The following is a 15,991-nucleotide window of genomic DNA, read 5'->3' on the forward strand; positions in this document are numbered from 1 at the left end:
GGGAGTGAAAGGAATCGGCGTTCTCCGTCAGTAGCCCAGCCATGATTGGAGCCATGTGAGGCTGTCAGCGGTGCTTTGTAATGTTGTGTGTGAATGGCTGTGTCGTAGACTGTGCTGGCAACTATAGGAACTGTGCACCGGAATCGAGTTTTTTAGTTTTCAGCTGTGACTGACTGCGCTTCAGAAACTGGTGGGAACACTGGATGAACAAATGCTGCCCGAAGCAAGTCATCACACAGGCATGTATGTGAAGTACATGCTGTAGCTAGTTCGACGTGAATTTACTCTCCATGCAAGGTAATTGATAATTTTATCGTGCTGAAGGAACCGAGGGGCAGCAGAAAAGCCATCTAGAGTCAGCAGTGTAGAAATTGTTGGCAGAACGCCATCAGCATATCCAGCATTGATCTATTGTACGCTGCTGCTATTTCTCCGCTGTATTGCAGTTGGTAAACAGTAACACTGAGGAAGTCTCGCATGCCTGGTACAATGTGTTGCAGACCACAAGAATTTAAACATTTATTCCCGATGTACTGTCATAGCCCTTGAAAGCACTGTGTGTGCAGGTGCAGCAATAGCACACCATTCTATTGCGCTACATGACAGCTGAGATATTGCGTAAAAGCTGCCACGTGACAAATTAACTCAAGGACTTATGCAACCTGAGCAATGATTACAAATGGAGCTGAACTACTGCAGAGAAAGCTACGTGGAAATGCTGTGCACGCATTACTGAATGCAACAGGTGCAGTTCGGCGATCGTACGTACATATTACTCGCACACATAGTAAGGGGTTGTATAATACACGTCAGACACAAATGCCATCATTTACTCATCATTAAGCAGGCAAAATGACAAGAAAAAATATTTATAAACATCGGTGACAGCCTATGCTTCGAGCTTTATACCTACGGGCCTAATGAATCGCCCTTTCAAAACACTCTATAGCGTGCCTGTGCTATGTCACATCAAAAACATAATTCTGTAAATGTATGTCCTTTCACTTTGTTTGGGCCTTCTAAAGAAACATGCATCGTTGACTTTCTGGAAGCCTACCCATTTTATCAAACTCTTCACCTCCGCGCATATGCTCTTGCATACAACGCAGGCGTAGCTGACGAAGAGATGATGATTCGTAGTATGCCAGTTGACTCTAAAGTGGCCACAAGTTGCCATTTATGGCGCTGGTAATGCATTGGGGCACTGGACTACTGTGCCACCTGTAGGTGCTGTACATTTTCCATGAGCATATATAGAATCTGAGACAGTTATATGAAGTCACCAGACAGCAAGATGAAGCTTTAATTTGTGAGCAGATTTGTAGCGGTTTGTTATACAAATACAACGAGCACTTAGGCATAAATCATAAAGCTATAATTGTTCTGAAAGAAATTAAAAAGGTCAGATTTTTTGCAAAGGCACTAAAAATATGTTGAGAAAATGTACTTGCTTATCAATGTACAAATGTTTTGTGCCCCCCCCCCCCCCCACTCACACCATTCTTTTTTTTCCCTTTTTTGACAACTGTGGAACAGTTTTATAATGTAACAGCAGGAACTGGGGTGCATTATATTGAAAACGGGGTTTATAGGTCTGGCTTAAAGCTGCAGCTTGTATATTTTTCGTGTCATAATAATTATGACAGCACTTATTAGATAAAAGCCTAACATGATATTTCTGTATAATCAGTTTCTGGAGGTCTGTTTGCCACGATTGATGTTCTACCTTTCTAGAGCTTATTGTTATGATGTATTTATTTTTTGGATATAGACAAATCAGCTTCTATTTTTGTCTTTCTTACTTAGTTCTAGTTAATTTATAAGGTACCATATGTGTTGATTTTCTAAACCATTTTATTGATGTTGCTTTGACTTATGGCTAGAGAAAAAAAAATGTCTCATCACTGTGTAATATTATGTGATCAAATTATAAAGTATTTGTAATATTGTTGATATATAACAGAAGCAAAAGCTGACATAACATTATTCTCTATGAAATATCATATTATATATGCTACATCTGTTAAAGTAAGTCACTTTTATAGAAATGAGGAAAATAGCTATTGCAAAAAATGTTGTTTGTGTTTTGAATAAGCATATTTTTCATCTTTAAGTGTGCCGCTTCATTTTACTTGCTTCTGGAATCTAAGGTGCTCAGGGGCTTGCCTGATCTATGAGTTGTTTATGTAGGATCTATTCCGTTACTTGGTAAGCAGCTGGTAAAACAGAGATGTATAGTCAAACACGTTTGACCATTGTAGTCTTGGTCACTATGCGTTATCGCATCCAAGGCAACTTTAATTTTTCCTTTGAAAGTACCACATTCTCATACTGCATTGCATATGTACTTATAGGGCATGTACTATGGCATGTCTGGCACTGTTTCCTTACATTGCCAGTGTACATTGTCTGCAAGTGTAGTGATGTACGAAAGCCTCATTGTATTCATGTTTATGTGCCTGTGCAGTGCCTGGCGGTGCGTGATGGGGGGCTGTGCCCTGTAACCTGGGGCCTTAAGCAGCCATGTCTAAGAGTCGCTATGTGCTCCAAGTGCATGTGGGGGCGTTCAGCAACCTGTACGAAGCGCTTTCCATTGAGGCCAGCAAGCAGACGACAGCTGCTGACATTGTTGCCTGCATCGCTGAGAAGCTGGGTCTGTCACTGCCACGAGACCTTGAACTTGCTGAAGTGGTCCACAATGCCACCGGAGAGGTGCGTGGTTCTAGAGCTTTTACCCGTGTGAACGTGCATGTTGAGGTCGTGATTGTGATTCTGTCCGCTGTGGTGGAGCAGTGGTTATGGGACTCAGCTACTTACCCGGAGGTTCTGGCTGAAGAAACACACTTGCTGCCTGAAAAAGAACAGAAAACAACAGAATGTAGGTTTCGACGGCCAATATGAATGCCTTGTTCACATCACATGCCTTATGACCAGAAGGCCACAGGTTCGACCTTGTCCCTGTAGTCGCTTTTCTGATAGGCTGATAGTGGGGCTGAAGATGACTAGATAGGATCTTAGGTCGGCAAAATAAGCTGGAACTCACTCGGACTCACTGAAAAAAATACATATTGCGCTTTGGACTCAGTCGGACTCACTCAGACGTCACGGCTTGATCTTAGTCTGAACGAGTCCGAGTGAGTCGACTCATGAGGGGATGTCAGTGCACATTAAAAAATATCAAATGGTTGAAAATTTTTCACAATCATATTGTGGTCTTGGGGATGTAGAACCCTGGATTATATATTAATAATAATAATAATAATAATAATAATAATAATAATAATAATAATAATAATAATAATAATAATAATAATAATAATAATTGTAATAATAATAATAATAATAATAATAATAATAATAATAATAATAATAATAATAATAATAATAATAATAATAATAATAATAATAATTTTATTATTATGTTTGAGATTTCGGGTGGACGAATGGTGCGACAATTCATTGTAAGAAATAATATGCATGGGCTGCGTGTCTCTGTCTCCTTCAATTGCGTTTTATCTAACTCTGCCTGTGTGATACACACATATGAACTTGTAAGATTTCTTTCATTTTAGCATTTCAGTAAACTTGTTTCGTTTATTCTCAGTGTTCGTTAGAAGGGGTTTGGTGTGCACTAGAAGCTACTTTTGCATTTACTCTTTATATGCTTAGTTGCCAAGCACACATATTCAGGCAATGGAACCATGCAGAACTCTGCAAAAGACCTCTTTGCGAATAAAATTGTCAAACATGCTTAGCACTAGAGCTGATCTTGAACCTAGAAGCTTTTCGTGCGAGGTGCACATGCAGCTTCTGAAGACCCTTTGCTTCACCATGTGTGGCACTTCATAATCAGTGGTCCTTGACTGATTCTTCTTGCTATGTTGTTGAGATCATGATTATTGACAGTGGGTGTTTTCTCCCGCAGGAATGCAAGGAACGACACCTTGGCCCAGACGAGTTTCCGGTGCAGCTGCAGCTGCAGTGGCCTCAGCAGGACACACACCGGTTCTGCCTGCGCGAGCGCCTGTCGGCGCAGACTGCACTGTCACTGCCCGGCACCAACTCCGCCGACGCACACTTGCTGCAGGACTACTTCCTGCGCTTTCTGTACCACCAACCTCGCGACCGCGACTACTCCGACTTGTGCCAGCTGCCAGATCTGACTGAGCAGACTCTTCTCGAGAACCTCAAGGCACGCTTCGAGCGCAGTCACATCTACACCTATGTTGGGTCCATCCTCATTGCTGTTAACCCTTTTAAGTTTTACCCCATCTACAACCCAAAAGTAAGTGTGGCCACTGATCTTTTCCGTTAAGCGCTTTTAGTAAGTCCTCGCAGAGGACATGTCTGGCAATATGTTTTTCAGCAAAGTGCTTCTTTCTGATTTCTCGATTTCTCTACAGATTTGATTATTGGCAGAACAATTATTAGCTGCACTGATAAGCTTTTATCAAGTTATTGTGTTGTCAGAAGTTAGTAGCGAGGCAAAAGGGGCAAAATTCTTATGTGCACCTTCACTGCAGAGTTTTAAATTATAAGTGCTAGTTAAGGTGAGATTAGGCCATGTTAGGCTTCTGTTCAATTTCATTGACACTAAGATCGAAGCATGAGTGAAAACTTGTTGAAGCATAAATATGCCCCCCACCCACACATTCAGATGTGTGTGTGTGTGTGTGTGTGTGCGTGCGCGTGCGTGTGTGTTGTTGCTTTCCTTCCAAATGAAAGAAGAATTGTAGACTTGTCAAGCTTTTTGAGGACAGCCTTTATATTGCAATCCTCCCATCTGTATTTGAAGCTGTACAAGATGGTAAAATAAGCAGTCTCTATGTCAATATTAATTTAGATTTCTGCAGGCTGTATTAACCTTTTCACTACCTAATACGTGCTGGGCTCGTCCGCACTGAAAGGAGTGTTTTGGAACACCAAAATGAATAAGCTAATTTGATTAATTTTGCTGCAATTTCTTTGGCTATAAAAGAGGGTATTGTAAAATTTTAAAACGTGCTGAAAACATGCCTTTTACTCAAGGAAGAACTGGAATATGGTAACTATAATTAGAAAAGAGCATCCCTGTGGTGCATGCACACAGGAAAAAAATGAAGAAAAGTAAAGAAAAGAATGCTTTTTGCCAGAGTTTCGTGGAACGAAGAATTTCAGTTCCTCTGTCAGTGTGGAAGCTTCTACGCAAAGGCAGTGTATTTCTTTCCTTATCTTCAGATTCAGACAACACTCGTGTCTGAACATATCAGCAGTGGATGCTGATAGATCTACACAAACCCCCCAACAGGGTATCCAAGGCTTTGTTTTAAGAGAATTTCCTGCACATTACTTTTTTAAATTCTAGAGGCATTTTCAGCTTTGGACACTGAGGAGATTGAGGCACTGCAGTGCAGAGAAGACAATCTTCTGCATATTTTGAAAAAAAAAAAAAAAATTTGCTTGTATCTTGCAAATGAAGTGCATTTAAAAAGTTTGTTCATTTGTTTAAAAAAATATTGAATAGAACAAGCAAGTAAAACATCGGTATTTTTGCATCATTTTTGGCCAGAAAGACCAGTATGGAAAAGGAGAAGCCACACGTCTTTTTGGCGTTTGGGACCATTTGAGACATTTTTTTCTTTCCGGAGCCCTCCACTACGGCGTCTCTCATAATCATATAGTGGTTTTGGGACGTTAAAAACTCACATATCAATCAATCAACTGGCTGCAAGAGTTACCTGCACACTTTATACATGTGGCGGACCTTAAGAAATATTTTTTTGTGAAATTAATTTTTCCTGACTTCTAGCAACAGCTCTCTATTGATTAGCTGGCATAAATTTCCGACAATCATTACTGCTCAACTCGGTCAAATTACGAAGCTCATCAACACATCAATTCGATATTTGGCTTGCGAAGTTTATTTCCATTACAGAACTTCGATGTAACTGTAGCATAATTACGAGAAGCACGCACTTCTGTCAAGTTCGCCAACCTAGTGCATTTTTTCAACTACACACGCACACGCAAAATTCTGTAAAAAATCGCTATGTTGCTCAAGTCGGCAAATTCGAAAAAATTCAGAAAGTTGAGTGGCTGAACTAACTACTAGAAAGGGCTGGGTGCACGAGAAAGAAATTTTTCATGCCAAGATCGATGACCAAAAAGCGTCGATCACCGGTGATCGATTCGAATAGGCGTGGTAACGAAAGAGTTAATGTGATAACTGCTTATACCAATACTATAAGAACAAACAGTTTTATATGTGGCATGCACCTGGTGTCTAAATCTTCGAAAAGTTGATTGGTGGTCTTTATCATTACCACGTGTTGATGTATGCTCTCCTTACAAATTTGTCTGACTTGCTGTTGATTAAAAATTAAATAATGTGAAATTGTTTCTTTGGTCTGACTTGTACAGTATGTTCGGCTGTACCAAAACCGGCGCCTCGGCGACTTGCCCCCGCACATCTTTGCTGTGGCGGATGCGGCCTACCATGCGATGCTGCGATCCCACTCCAGCCAGTGCGTGGTCATCTCGGGAGAAAGCGGTTCGGGCAAGACAGAAAGTGCCAACCTGTTGCTGCACCACCTTACTGCACTCAGCCAGAAAGGCTCGTACGGGCGTGGTGTCGAGCAGACCATACTCAGCGCTGGCCCAGTGCTTGAGGTGACCACTTCTTGTTTGTGCCTGGTCGAAAGTATGCCAAGGGTTGTCAGATTTCTCGGTTTCTGGGAGGCCTAGTCTTCGGAAGGTGCTAACTGCATGACTCAAAGGGAAAGGTACTTCATAAAGTGTAGGTTTTTAAGTTATTGTCTCTGGTGAGCTTGTTGTGCGCCTAAAAAATGCGAATTGAGAAACAATAGAAATGTTCACTTGTGGGAAGGGCTAATTTGATTTCTTGTAAGCACGGTTACTTTGTGGTTCTGCAGTTTTGGATTCTGTCTGAAGGCAGCTATTATTTTCTTACTAATTAATTTTTTTACTCATCTTTTAGAGTAGTAATGCAGGTGCCTGTTCATTATTGTACGCTGCACGGCTGGTTGAAAAATGAAAGGAAATAAATGAAAATTACTTATTCTACTGTATGTGACTGTGCTGCATTTTAGTATGGGATGTATAAAAGACAACTTGTACCTCTGATTCTTTCTATCCCTTATCACTGTCGTGCATTTCTTTTTCACAGAGCTAGAAAGAACATTTACTATATAATTTGTTTGATTTTGATTCTAGGCCTTTGGGAATGCCAAGACTAAGCACAACAACAATTCAAGTCGTTTCGGCAAGTTTATACAAGTCAACTACAGAGAGAACGGCATGGTTCATGGGTAAGACATTCAGCAGTGAATGTTTGGACTACTGAAAAGCGGCGCATGCTCCATTTTGATGTGTGTCTCTTTTGGTAAAGTGTCGCTTAACAAATATGTTGTGTTTAGTGGCCTTAGGAACCTTATCTGATTTAGTAATCTCTTCACACTTGGTACTTCTGGTGTACTAGAACTAGCTATAAGTCATTGTAAGCATTGTTTCAGTAAACGAGAAAAAAACAAAAAACAGAAAAATGGAACGTCGGTATTTCTGCTGTCATGTTGCAGCTGCATGGGATGGTTGAAGTTCTATTGACGAGCACGAGCGCCATTAAATTCTAAAGAAATAAAAAACTCTGCCAATTTTGTGATTGAAGAGCTTTCTCTCTACAAAAATGAAATCGAACATGCAAAAGCATTGCAACCCGTCAACGCACAGTTGCAGTGAGGGTAAGAAAGAAGAACGTACTAGTTCATGACTGTCTGCTGACCGGATTGCAGTGCTATAGCAACGAGCGTACATATTTATTATTGTGATACAAAAGTGCTTTGGGATTCATAACATCATACTGTTGCAGTTCAGACATGTCTACTTTGTAATTTATTTTCGGTACAAAGGAGATTTTCTTCTGCCAAATATTCATTAAAATATTTTATTTTATATGCCCCAAAGGGCCCCTTCTGAAGGGTTTCTAGAGGGTATTGAGAAAAAAGATAAGTTTAATGAAGCAATAGCTCTATGGCTATGGATTAAATTAGGATGAGGCTTAGAAAGAAGATTTCATGGCTCTTTTATTACACATATTAGTGTTTAATAAAAAGGCACTATTTATTTACTGTTTTCTTAAAAATATTGTGCGCCGCCTTCATCACATTTGATTTTGTAACCAATATAATGGTAATGGAAATCATTGCATGGCAGCTGCGGTGCTGTAGCTAACTGATTATTCTGGTCCTACAGGGCTGTAGTGCAGAAGTACCTGTTGGAGAAGTCGCGCATTGTGTCTCAGGCCAAGAAGGAACGTAACTATCACGTCTTCTACTACCTGCTGGCGGGGGCTTCCAAGGAAGAGCGCGAGGAGTTGCACCTGACTCGCCCGGAAGACTATTACTACCTCAACCAGGTACGCTATATTGCGTTTTTTTATGTTTTGATGTCATTTCACGGTTGTAGTCATGGACGTACACTAGCTTGAGGCTCTCCCCTTGACCCTTACTAGTAATAGGTAGTATTATGGTCTGCATAGCCATTGGGTAGGATGGCCATTGTCTGACCTGACTGTCATCTTTTGCGAAAATGCAATGATGTGGTGGTTGTGATGATACCATGCATGGTCATACTGCATGCTAGATACTTGTGCAATAACACAGGCATTAAGTGGAACCTACCATTGAGGCATCAGCTGTGAAATGTGGCAGTGTCTGCAGTAGGCCGTTTGACTGCTGTAAACTACAATTTGTCCCCCGAAGTGAACAAAGAGCCCGTGCCCGGTTTTGTGATGTCTTTTTTCAGACTCTGTAAGTCCCACGATTAAGTTGTCAACCCACTGCTGATGAAAAAAACTTTTGTTGAGTTCTTGATCATGTACTAGGCTATGTGATTCAGACTGCACCTTTTTGTAGTGCAGTAAAAATGGCATTGACTTCTAGGATAGCTTATGTCAAGAAACGGAAGACAAGCACTTGCTTTGACTGCTGGGCATCAATCAAGTTGTCGTGTGCTCATACAGCTTCCTCCACTCTGTAAATGCTGGGGATGTTCCGTGTTTGTTTCATGGACTGAAATGAGTGTTTCGAAGGATAGGATTCTGTTAATAGGGTTACATTGCAAAGTGTGGTTGTGCTTTCCAAAGTTTTGCTTGCATTTTACAGAGCATAAATGCATTGTTACAATAAAATAAGTCATTAGATTATATTCTGTGGGAAAAAAAGTAATGTTTAATAAGTGTGCTTAACAAAAGTTCGTGTACATTCGGAATTGAAATTTCTGGATTATACAGAGTCAGTGCTATACCTTGGAGGGCACAGATGAAGCACAGGAATACACGAAGTTGATGGAGTCCATGCGCATGGTTGGATTCAACCTTGACAAACGGAAAAGGTTTGTTTCCAGATTTTTTCTTTGTGCCATCGTTGTACCACAGTATTTGCAGGTTGTGATAATACTGTTTACACTGGGGGAGGCCAATAGGGTTGCCAGCTGTCATGGATTTTGTGGGACGGTCCAGACTTGTCATAAAATGTGTCAAGTCCCGTGCTGTCCCTGTCAGGATAGCTATATGTTTCGGATTTGTTCTAAGCTGTTCAGTTAAAAAAAGTTATTCGATTTGATGCCGCTTTACGCGTGTCATGCTGCAAAACATGGAGTTCGCAAGAAGCTGTGTGAAGTGTGGCAATTTTTAAGAGTACAGAAAAGTACAATTTGTAAGAGTCCTGGCATTGCAAGCTGCACATAACCATCTTAAGTACCACTTGAAGAGATTGTAACAATAAAAACAATGAATTTGTATGGAAGATAATGCAATAAAAAATTGAGTTCACTGGCCCCCTACGTTACTTTGTTGGTAGCCCTACTGCCAAGTGTTCCATGTCATTGCACACTGTGTAGCAGTTGTTATTTATTTTAACTTCATGTTAACGCAATTTAACATTTTGCAGGTTGATTCGAGTGCTATCAGCAGTGTTGCACCTGGGAAACATCGAGTTTAGCAAGGTACACGTACAGTACATATTATTATTCAAGTCGTGTTGCCCAGGGTTTTGGTGTGGGTCTTCCAGTGCTTCGTTTGAGGTCAACATTTTTCAAATGTATGATTTGTTCAGGCTTGGAGTCTTCATTAGATATTAATGTATATTAATTTTAGAAGAGGCAGCAGAAGCATTGAAATGAAAGGCAAATATGCATTTATAGTATTTTTGTAACGTCACTCTGACGTGATTCATCCTCTATTTTGCAGAAGTCTACCTACCACAGTGACGAAGCAGTGCAAGTGAAGAATCCTGAAGTGCTTTCACTTATCTCCTCTCTTCTTGGGGTAAGGTTTCAATGAGAATGTGTGAAGTTCTGAAAGGTTGTTTGTTTGCTTTATTTTGCTTTAAAAAACACTTCGTAAAGGAAACAATAAAAAACACAACCTCTCTAGTCTTTCCCGGCTCATGTACATACAGGTAGTTTTGAATGTAATGCCTTGTAATGGCACCTCTACTTCTGTAGTCGATTTGCCAAGTGCTCTATATTAGCTTATCATGAATGCAGAGGTTTTCAGAAGTGGCATTTCAGATTTGCTAACTTTACATGTTTTGCCCAGCTACGGTGGTCTAGTGGATAAGGTACTCGGCTGCTGACCCGCACATCCCCGATTCCTCCCCAGTTTCACCCCAATTAATTTTTCTGCAAACATTTCTGATAACCAGCCGAATTTGTTTTTGATATCTAGTACGGTTCTGGGATGAACCTTGCATTGCATGAAAATACTTTATTTTTATCAAAAATAAGCTGGCAGAATAGTAAGCAGAAAATTATTATGGAAAGCATGTTAAAGAATTTTCAGGTGTCTGACCTAATTTTTTTTGAAATACCAGAGAATAGTCTACTCACCCAGGATTCATGGGCTAACTTTCACACTGTTTCCGGAATATCCAAGTGTTTAAATCATTTTTGCGACTATCATCAGGACATTGATAAATTCAATGCTGGGAAAAGTTATTAAAACCAATATAAAACGAAAAAACAGTTAAAACCAAGTTATTAAAATCAGTGTGCGATGAATGAAGTTTTGATATAACTTTATGATCTGCAATGATTAAAATAAATGCTGAAATGTATGTCAATGCATACTGACTTTCCCAATGTCATTTGGTTGAACTGACTATGCTCTAGGTTATGCAGCCCCTAAAGTCATCGAGCTTATTTTTTTATGTACTCTTCTAATTGTTCTATTCAGTATGCCACACTTTAGACTTGGGGATCTGCTGTGGAAATTCCTTTATGCAAAGCTACAAGTGAAGTAGGTTCCTGCTATTCATTACTAATTGAGTTTGTTCTACTGCTCATAGGTCAAGGAAGAAACGCTCAATTCTGCCCTGACCACAAAACGTGCCAAAGCCCCTGGGGAGACGTTAGTCATTAGCTACAAAATGCCTGAGGTAAGGCCCTGTTTATTGTTAGTCTCAAGTTCTGTGGTATGCGCAGCTTTCACTGTCTCTTTCTCTGAAATTCATCGTTTTACAGCACATGAAAAATAGATTTTCTTTGTTTTATCTTCGTCTATGCTTGAAAAACAACCACACATAAATATTAGACAGCACTTCAATATCCGAGTGTTGTGCAGTGTCAATATAGAGCACACTTCACAGGAAACGTTTGCATCTGGGATGCAAGTTGACGTATCGTGAAAGGCATTTTGCAAAAGTTTTGGTGCTCAAATAGTAAAAAGTGGCCATGTTATCGCTCAGGAGTACTGGTGCTGAATTCAGGGCATTGAGAACGTGCTGGCCTTTGAGAATATACTTCAGAGATGAAGCAATGCCGCTAAAGCACTGAAAATCTTGAAGGCAATGTTCGGAAATTCGTGCCCCATGTGTCAACTAACAGGTGCAGCCGTTTTCATAACACTCTTCAACCTGGTGTGTACGGTGCTTAGACTTTGTTAGTAAGACAGCTTGATGATTATCATCTTGGGAAAAGTACTATTCATCTTCAACCAAGCTGACACAATGTTTCATTATAGGTGAAAGACGTTGTTACATAAAGGGGCAGTCTTTCTGTCCAGTAAAAGTCGAGCTGCTTAAACGATGCTGCATCGCAGAATTTGTGTGCTGACTGGCTGTCAACTGTTGTCTTTAAGGCTGTGGCTACACGAGATGCAATGGCCAAGTGTCTATACGGAGCTCTCTTTGACTGGATTGTTATGCAAGTGAACCATGCCCTGCTGTCTGCGAAGGACCTTCGGGAGCACAGGGTCAGTGTAATTATTTTGTAGTTAGTCGCTATAGTCGAGTAAGCAAGTACTATGTAGGATCAATATCTTAACTAACAGGTACAGCATGGTTTCGCTTCTGGAGTATTTTTGCCAGCATATCAACAATTAGGATGGAGGGGCTGTTAGGGCGCGCTGAGGGCCTGCATTACGCTGCGCTTACAAATATAGCCAACTGTAGAGATGAGTAAATGAGAGAGACGTTATTCGAACTGAGTGTTTTCAGTGTGATTACTAGACTGCCAGTAGATTAGTCAGCCTGACTTTCGTTTTCCCTCTGGCTGTTTTTGCCAGTTTGCACATCAACCATCCATTTATTGACCCCTTATCTCTCTACTACGTGTGCGAATGTATGTCGTGTTTGCAGTTTGTCGTTGCTGCTGCAAAATACTGCAACAGAATTTTATTTCTGATTAATAATACACTCGGACATCGATATAACGAACTCACAGTAATAGCATATTGGTTATAATGAAGCGAATCGGGAATAGTCTTGCAATTAATACAGTGTTAGTAATATACCTTTATGACAAGATTTCGGATATATTAAACTTATTTTGCTGTAATATGCAGCTTAGTTGAAATGGGATCTGCGTGTACTTAAAAGTTTGGTTAGTGTTAGGATTTTAGTTATTTATTTATTTGAATGTAGCTACACTGTTTCTTTGCCCCTTCATATTCTGTTTCTGTGGGGCAGTTTTGATTGTTTGTTTGTAAGCTAAATGCTTTTTCATGTATATGTTAAATTTTTTTCACAGGGTAACAGCATAAGTGTACTGGACATATTTGGCTTTGAGGACTTTGGTGATCACAACAACTTTGAGCAATTTTGTATCAACTTTGCCAATGAGCACCTGCAGTACTACTTCAACCAGCATGTCTTCAAGTATGAACAGGTGAGATCGCGAAGCAGCAGTAGTAATTGCTTGCATGTCACGTTGAGGTTGCAATATTTGTTTTATTTTGTGATGTCTATGTGAACGGCAGGTTTTTTGCATCATGCCATTATTCAATCGTACAATTAGAAAGCTTGTGAGTTTTGTATTTGGGCAGAACACTGCTAACAGTGCTGGACAAAGTGGTTTTAAAACGACCTTATATTGAAGGAAAACCTTCTTCAGGTGTGCATACTACAGTTAAACCTGGATATAATAATATTGATAAACTCCCAGAAAAATTCGTTATAGATAGGATTTCGTTATATGCAGGTTCGGTACGAAAATTCGGGAAACAAACATGCCAATGAAACAAAAAAAGAGGCTGAAGCCAGAGCTATCACAAAACACTTATTTTACAGTAAAAAAAACTGTCCTATTATTGTGATACCAATTATATGGACGCGAAAGCTAACAGCCTATAAAGCTGAAAGTGAGACAGAAGCGCGTGACAAGTTGACCTCCGAAGATCCGTCGTCACCGCGGTTTCGAAGAGTTTCTATCAGCGCCTAACCTGACATCCCCTCGGTGGTGACGACGTGGTTGGCCGAACTTAATAAAAAAAAAGTCACGGTTTGGCCGCAAGGGCGAAGCAATGAATGCGATTGCAATAACTTGGAATGTAACGCTGAGATTGGCAAGCAGACCGAAACGTGCAGTGCACTGATCACGCACAAATGACAGACAAAAACAACACAGGACGAGAGCAAACTAACAACGTTTACCGCTACACACTTAACGTGCTGTTTAAACAAAAACGAGGCACGAAATGTAATCACAGGTTATATGAGTGCGAAATAACAAGTGTCCCAGTTATTACTTTGCTGTGTTTCAATAGCACACTGTTTTCGCAAATGGCGTTTGTCAAGCAAGCGAAGGGATCTTTGTGCGCCCGGCAACTATATGCAATAGTTCCGGTCAAAGTCGAAGATGCGCGATTCTCTAAACTGAAATATAAGCGCGCATGCACAAGCATCAACCCCCTCCCCATTTCCCCCCCCCCATTCGCGGGGCAAAGTACGCGTGGGAGATAAGCGCGCATTGGTGGATCGTGACAAGCTGGGCGCCAGGCACAGGTGGCTTTTTTTTTTTCTTGAACTGTGCGGTAAACGGCGGTAAACGGCAGTGGCGGCAGTGGCAAAAAAAAAAAAAAAAAACAGCAAATACTGTTCATATATTTGCTATCACGAAAAAAAAAAAAAAAACAAAGCTGAACGTTGTCGAGGGCGGCCACACCATGCGCGTGCTGTGAGACTATGCATGTGGGTTTAACGTCGAAAACGAAGAGCGAACGACACAGACACGGATACCGCGGAAAGCCATTCGGTAAAGCGCCTTCCACATGCGGCGCGGCCCCACATATGTGATGTTAACTAAAAGCATGGCACTGCCACTGCGCAAAAGTAGTTTTTTTTTATTTTCGTTTGGAGTGCGGGGGGGGGGGGGGGGGGCGAGTGGGACACACCCGCGCATGCGCCTGTGGCGGCGAGAACGGCGGCAACGCCGACTCGTGGAGTCCAGGCTCCCCTGCCCGCCTCGCGCTCCCCCGCGCGCAAAAACGAGCACTCGCTCTCGCTTGGTGCACTGTGCGCGCTGCTGCAGCGTTCACGCTTCATCAGCATGGGGCAGCCGCGGAAGATGCATGTTGTTCGCGAAAGACAGAGCGAATTTCCTAGATTGTCCGTGGGGAAAATTCGTCATATCAAGGTTGTCTCCCGCGGTTACTTTGCTACATAAAGGTCGCAAATACATGTGCTTCTATGGAGCAATAGCGGGGAATAAAAAAACTTCGTTGTATCGAGCAATTCGTTATATGGAGGTTCGTTATAAGCAGGTTTAACTGTAGTATCAGTATAAGTTTAGTGCTCTGGTATAATGACCTGGGTGGGTGTTACTTCTGGTATCATAAATATTTTTCTTTTCTTCTTCATGGCAGGAGGAGTATCAGAAAGAAGGCATCCAGTGGAAAAACATTGAGTTTACAGACAACACGGGCTGCTTGAACCTGATTGAGGGCAAGCCCCATGGGCTGCTTTGCTTGCTGAATGACCAGTGCAAGTACGCAGTGCGAGGTCTTGATTCCATCTTGCCGAGCTTTCTTCATCCCGCATTTGTGAACCCGCTACCGAGAGGGCCCGCTTAACGCTTGCTCCTTGATTGTACGCAGCTTCTCTGGGGCCACAAATGCCATGCTGCTGCAAAAGTTCGTGAATCATCACAAGAAGAACCCTTTCTATGACATGCCTCAAAAGCGGGAGAATGCATTCCTGGTGCACCACTACGCCGGCAAAGTCAAGTATCAGATCAAGGTTTGAGTCAGAGAGATGGGTCATCTCACTTCCAGTTTCCAGCTGTGAAATCATCGAGAGGGCTTGCCGAAGATGTGCAGTGCATGCCATTGACATATTCAACAGATGTACATGCCCCCCTGTTCACCTTGCAGATTGAAGTTAAAAGGGTACTGACGCAAAATTTTGAAGGTGACATAACTTGTTGGATAGATTTGCGTGTACACACTCATCATCATTAACATAGCTCACATTCGCAAAATTTTTGCAGCAGCTTGCTCACAAAGCAAAAGTGCACATATTTTTCGTTATAACGATTTTTGGACCTCGGGGTTGTGTATTGGCCCTTTAAGTGCAGCAGTAATGAAAGTGTCATCAGAAGAAAGCTCTGTTAGAACTGAAGAGCTTTTAGGGCGCACATGAACGTTAAGAGTACACAGACTAGCGCCATATGGAATTAAAAATACCATATTTACTCACATAATTTGCACACTTTTTTTCAC

At 41.3% G+C, this 15,991-nt stretch overlaps 1 protein-coding gene across 2 annotated transcripts in view; it reads left to right on the forward strand.

Annotated features, from left to right (window-relative positions):
• The window catches only part of LOC119187729 (unconventional myosin-IXb-like), a 65,250-nt gene that overhangs the window by 10,581 nt on the left and 38,678 nt on the right, over positions 1–15,991 (forward strand). For both annotated transcript variants that reach the window (XM_075894177.1, XM_037435809.2), the window contains exons 2-14: positions 2,468–2,712; positions 3,926–4,285; positions 6,400–6,648; positions 7,213–7,307; positions 8,248–8,410; positions 9,287–9,387; positions 9,945–9,999; positions 10,244–10,321; positions 11,343–11,432; positions 12,134–12,247; positions 13,024–13,161; positions 15,137–15,258; positions 15,368–15,509. In XM_075894177.1, the coding sequence (XP_075750292.1) occupies positions 2,524–2,712; positions 3,926–4,285; positions 6,400–6,648; positions 7,213–7,307; positions 8,248–8,410; positions 9,287–9,387; positions 9,945–9,999; positions 10,244–10,321; positions 11,343–11,432; positions 12,134–12,247; positions 13,024–13,161; positions 15,137–15,258; positions 15,368–15,509 (1,896 nt within the window). In that variant the 5' untranslated portion in view covers positions 2,468–2,523. The remainder of the gene's footprint in view (positions 1–2,467; positions 2,713–3,925; positions 4,286–6,399; positions 6,649–7,212; positions 7,308–8,247; positions 8,411–9,286; positions 9,388–9,944; positions 10,000–10,243; positions 10,322–11,342; positions 11,433–12,133; positions 12,248–13,023; positions 13,162–15,136; positions 15,259–15,367; positions 15,510–15,991) is intronic.

The sequence above is a fragment of the Rhipicephalus microplus genome, chromosome 1 (assembly GCF_043290135.1).
Source record: "Rhipicephalus microplus isolate Deutch F79 chromosome 1, USDA_Rmic, whole genome shotgun sequence".
In the NCBI taxonomy this organism is placed as follows: Eukaryota; Metazoa; Arthropoda; class Arachnida; order Ixodida; family Ixodidae; genus Rhipicephalus; species Rhipicephalus microplus.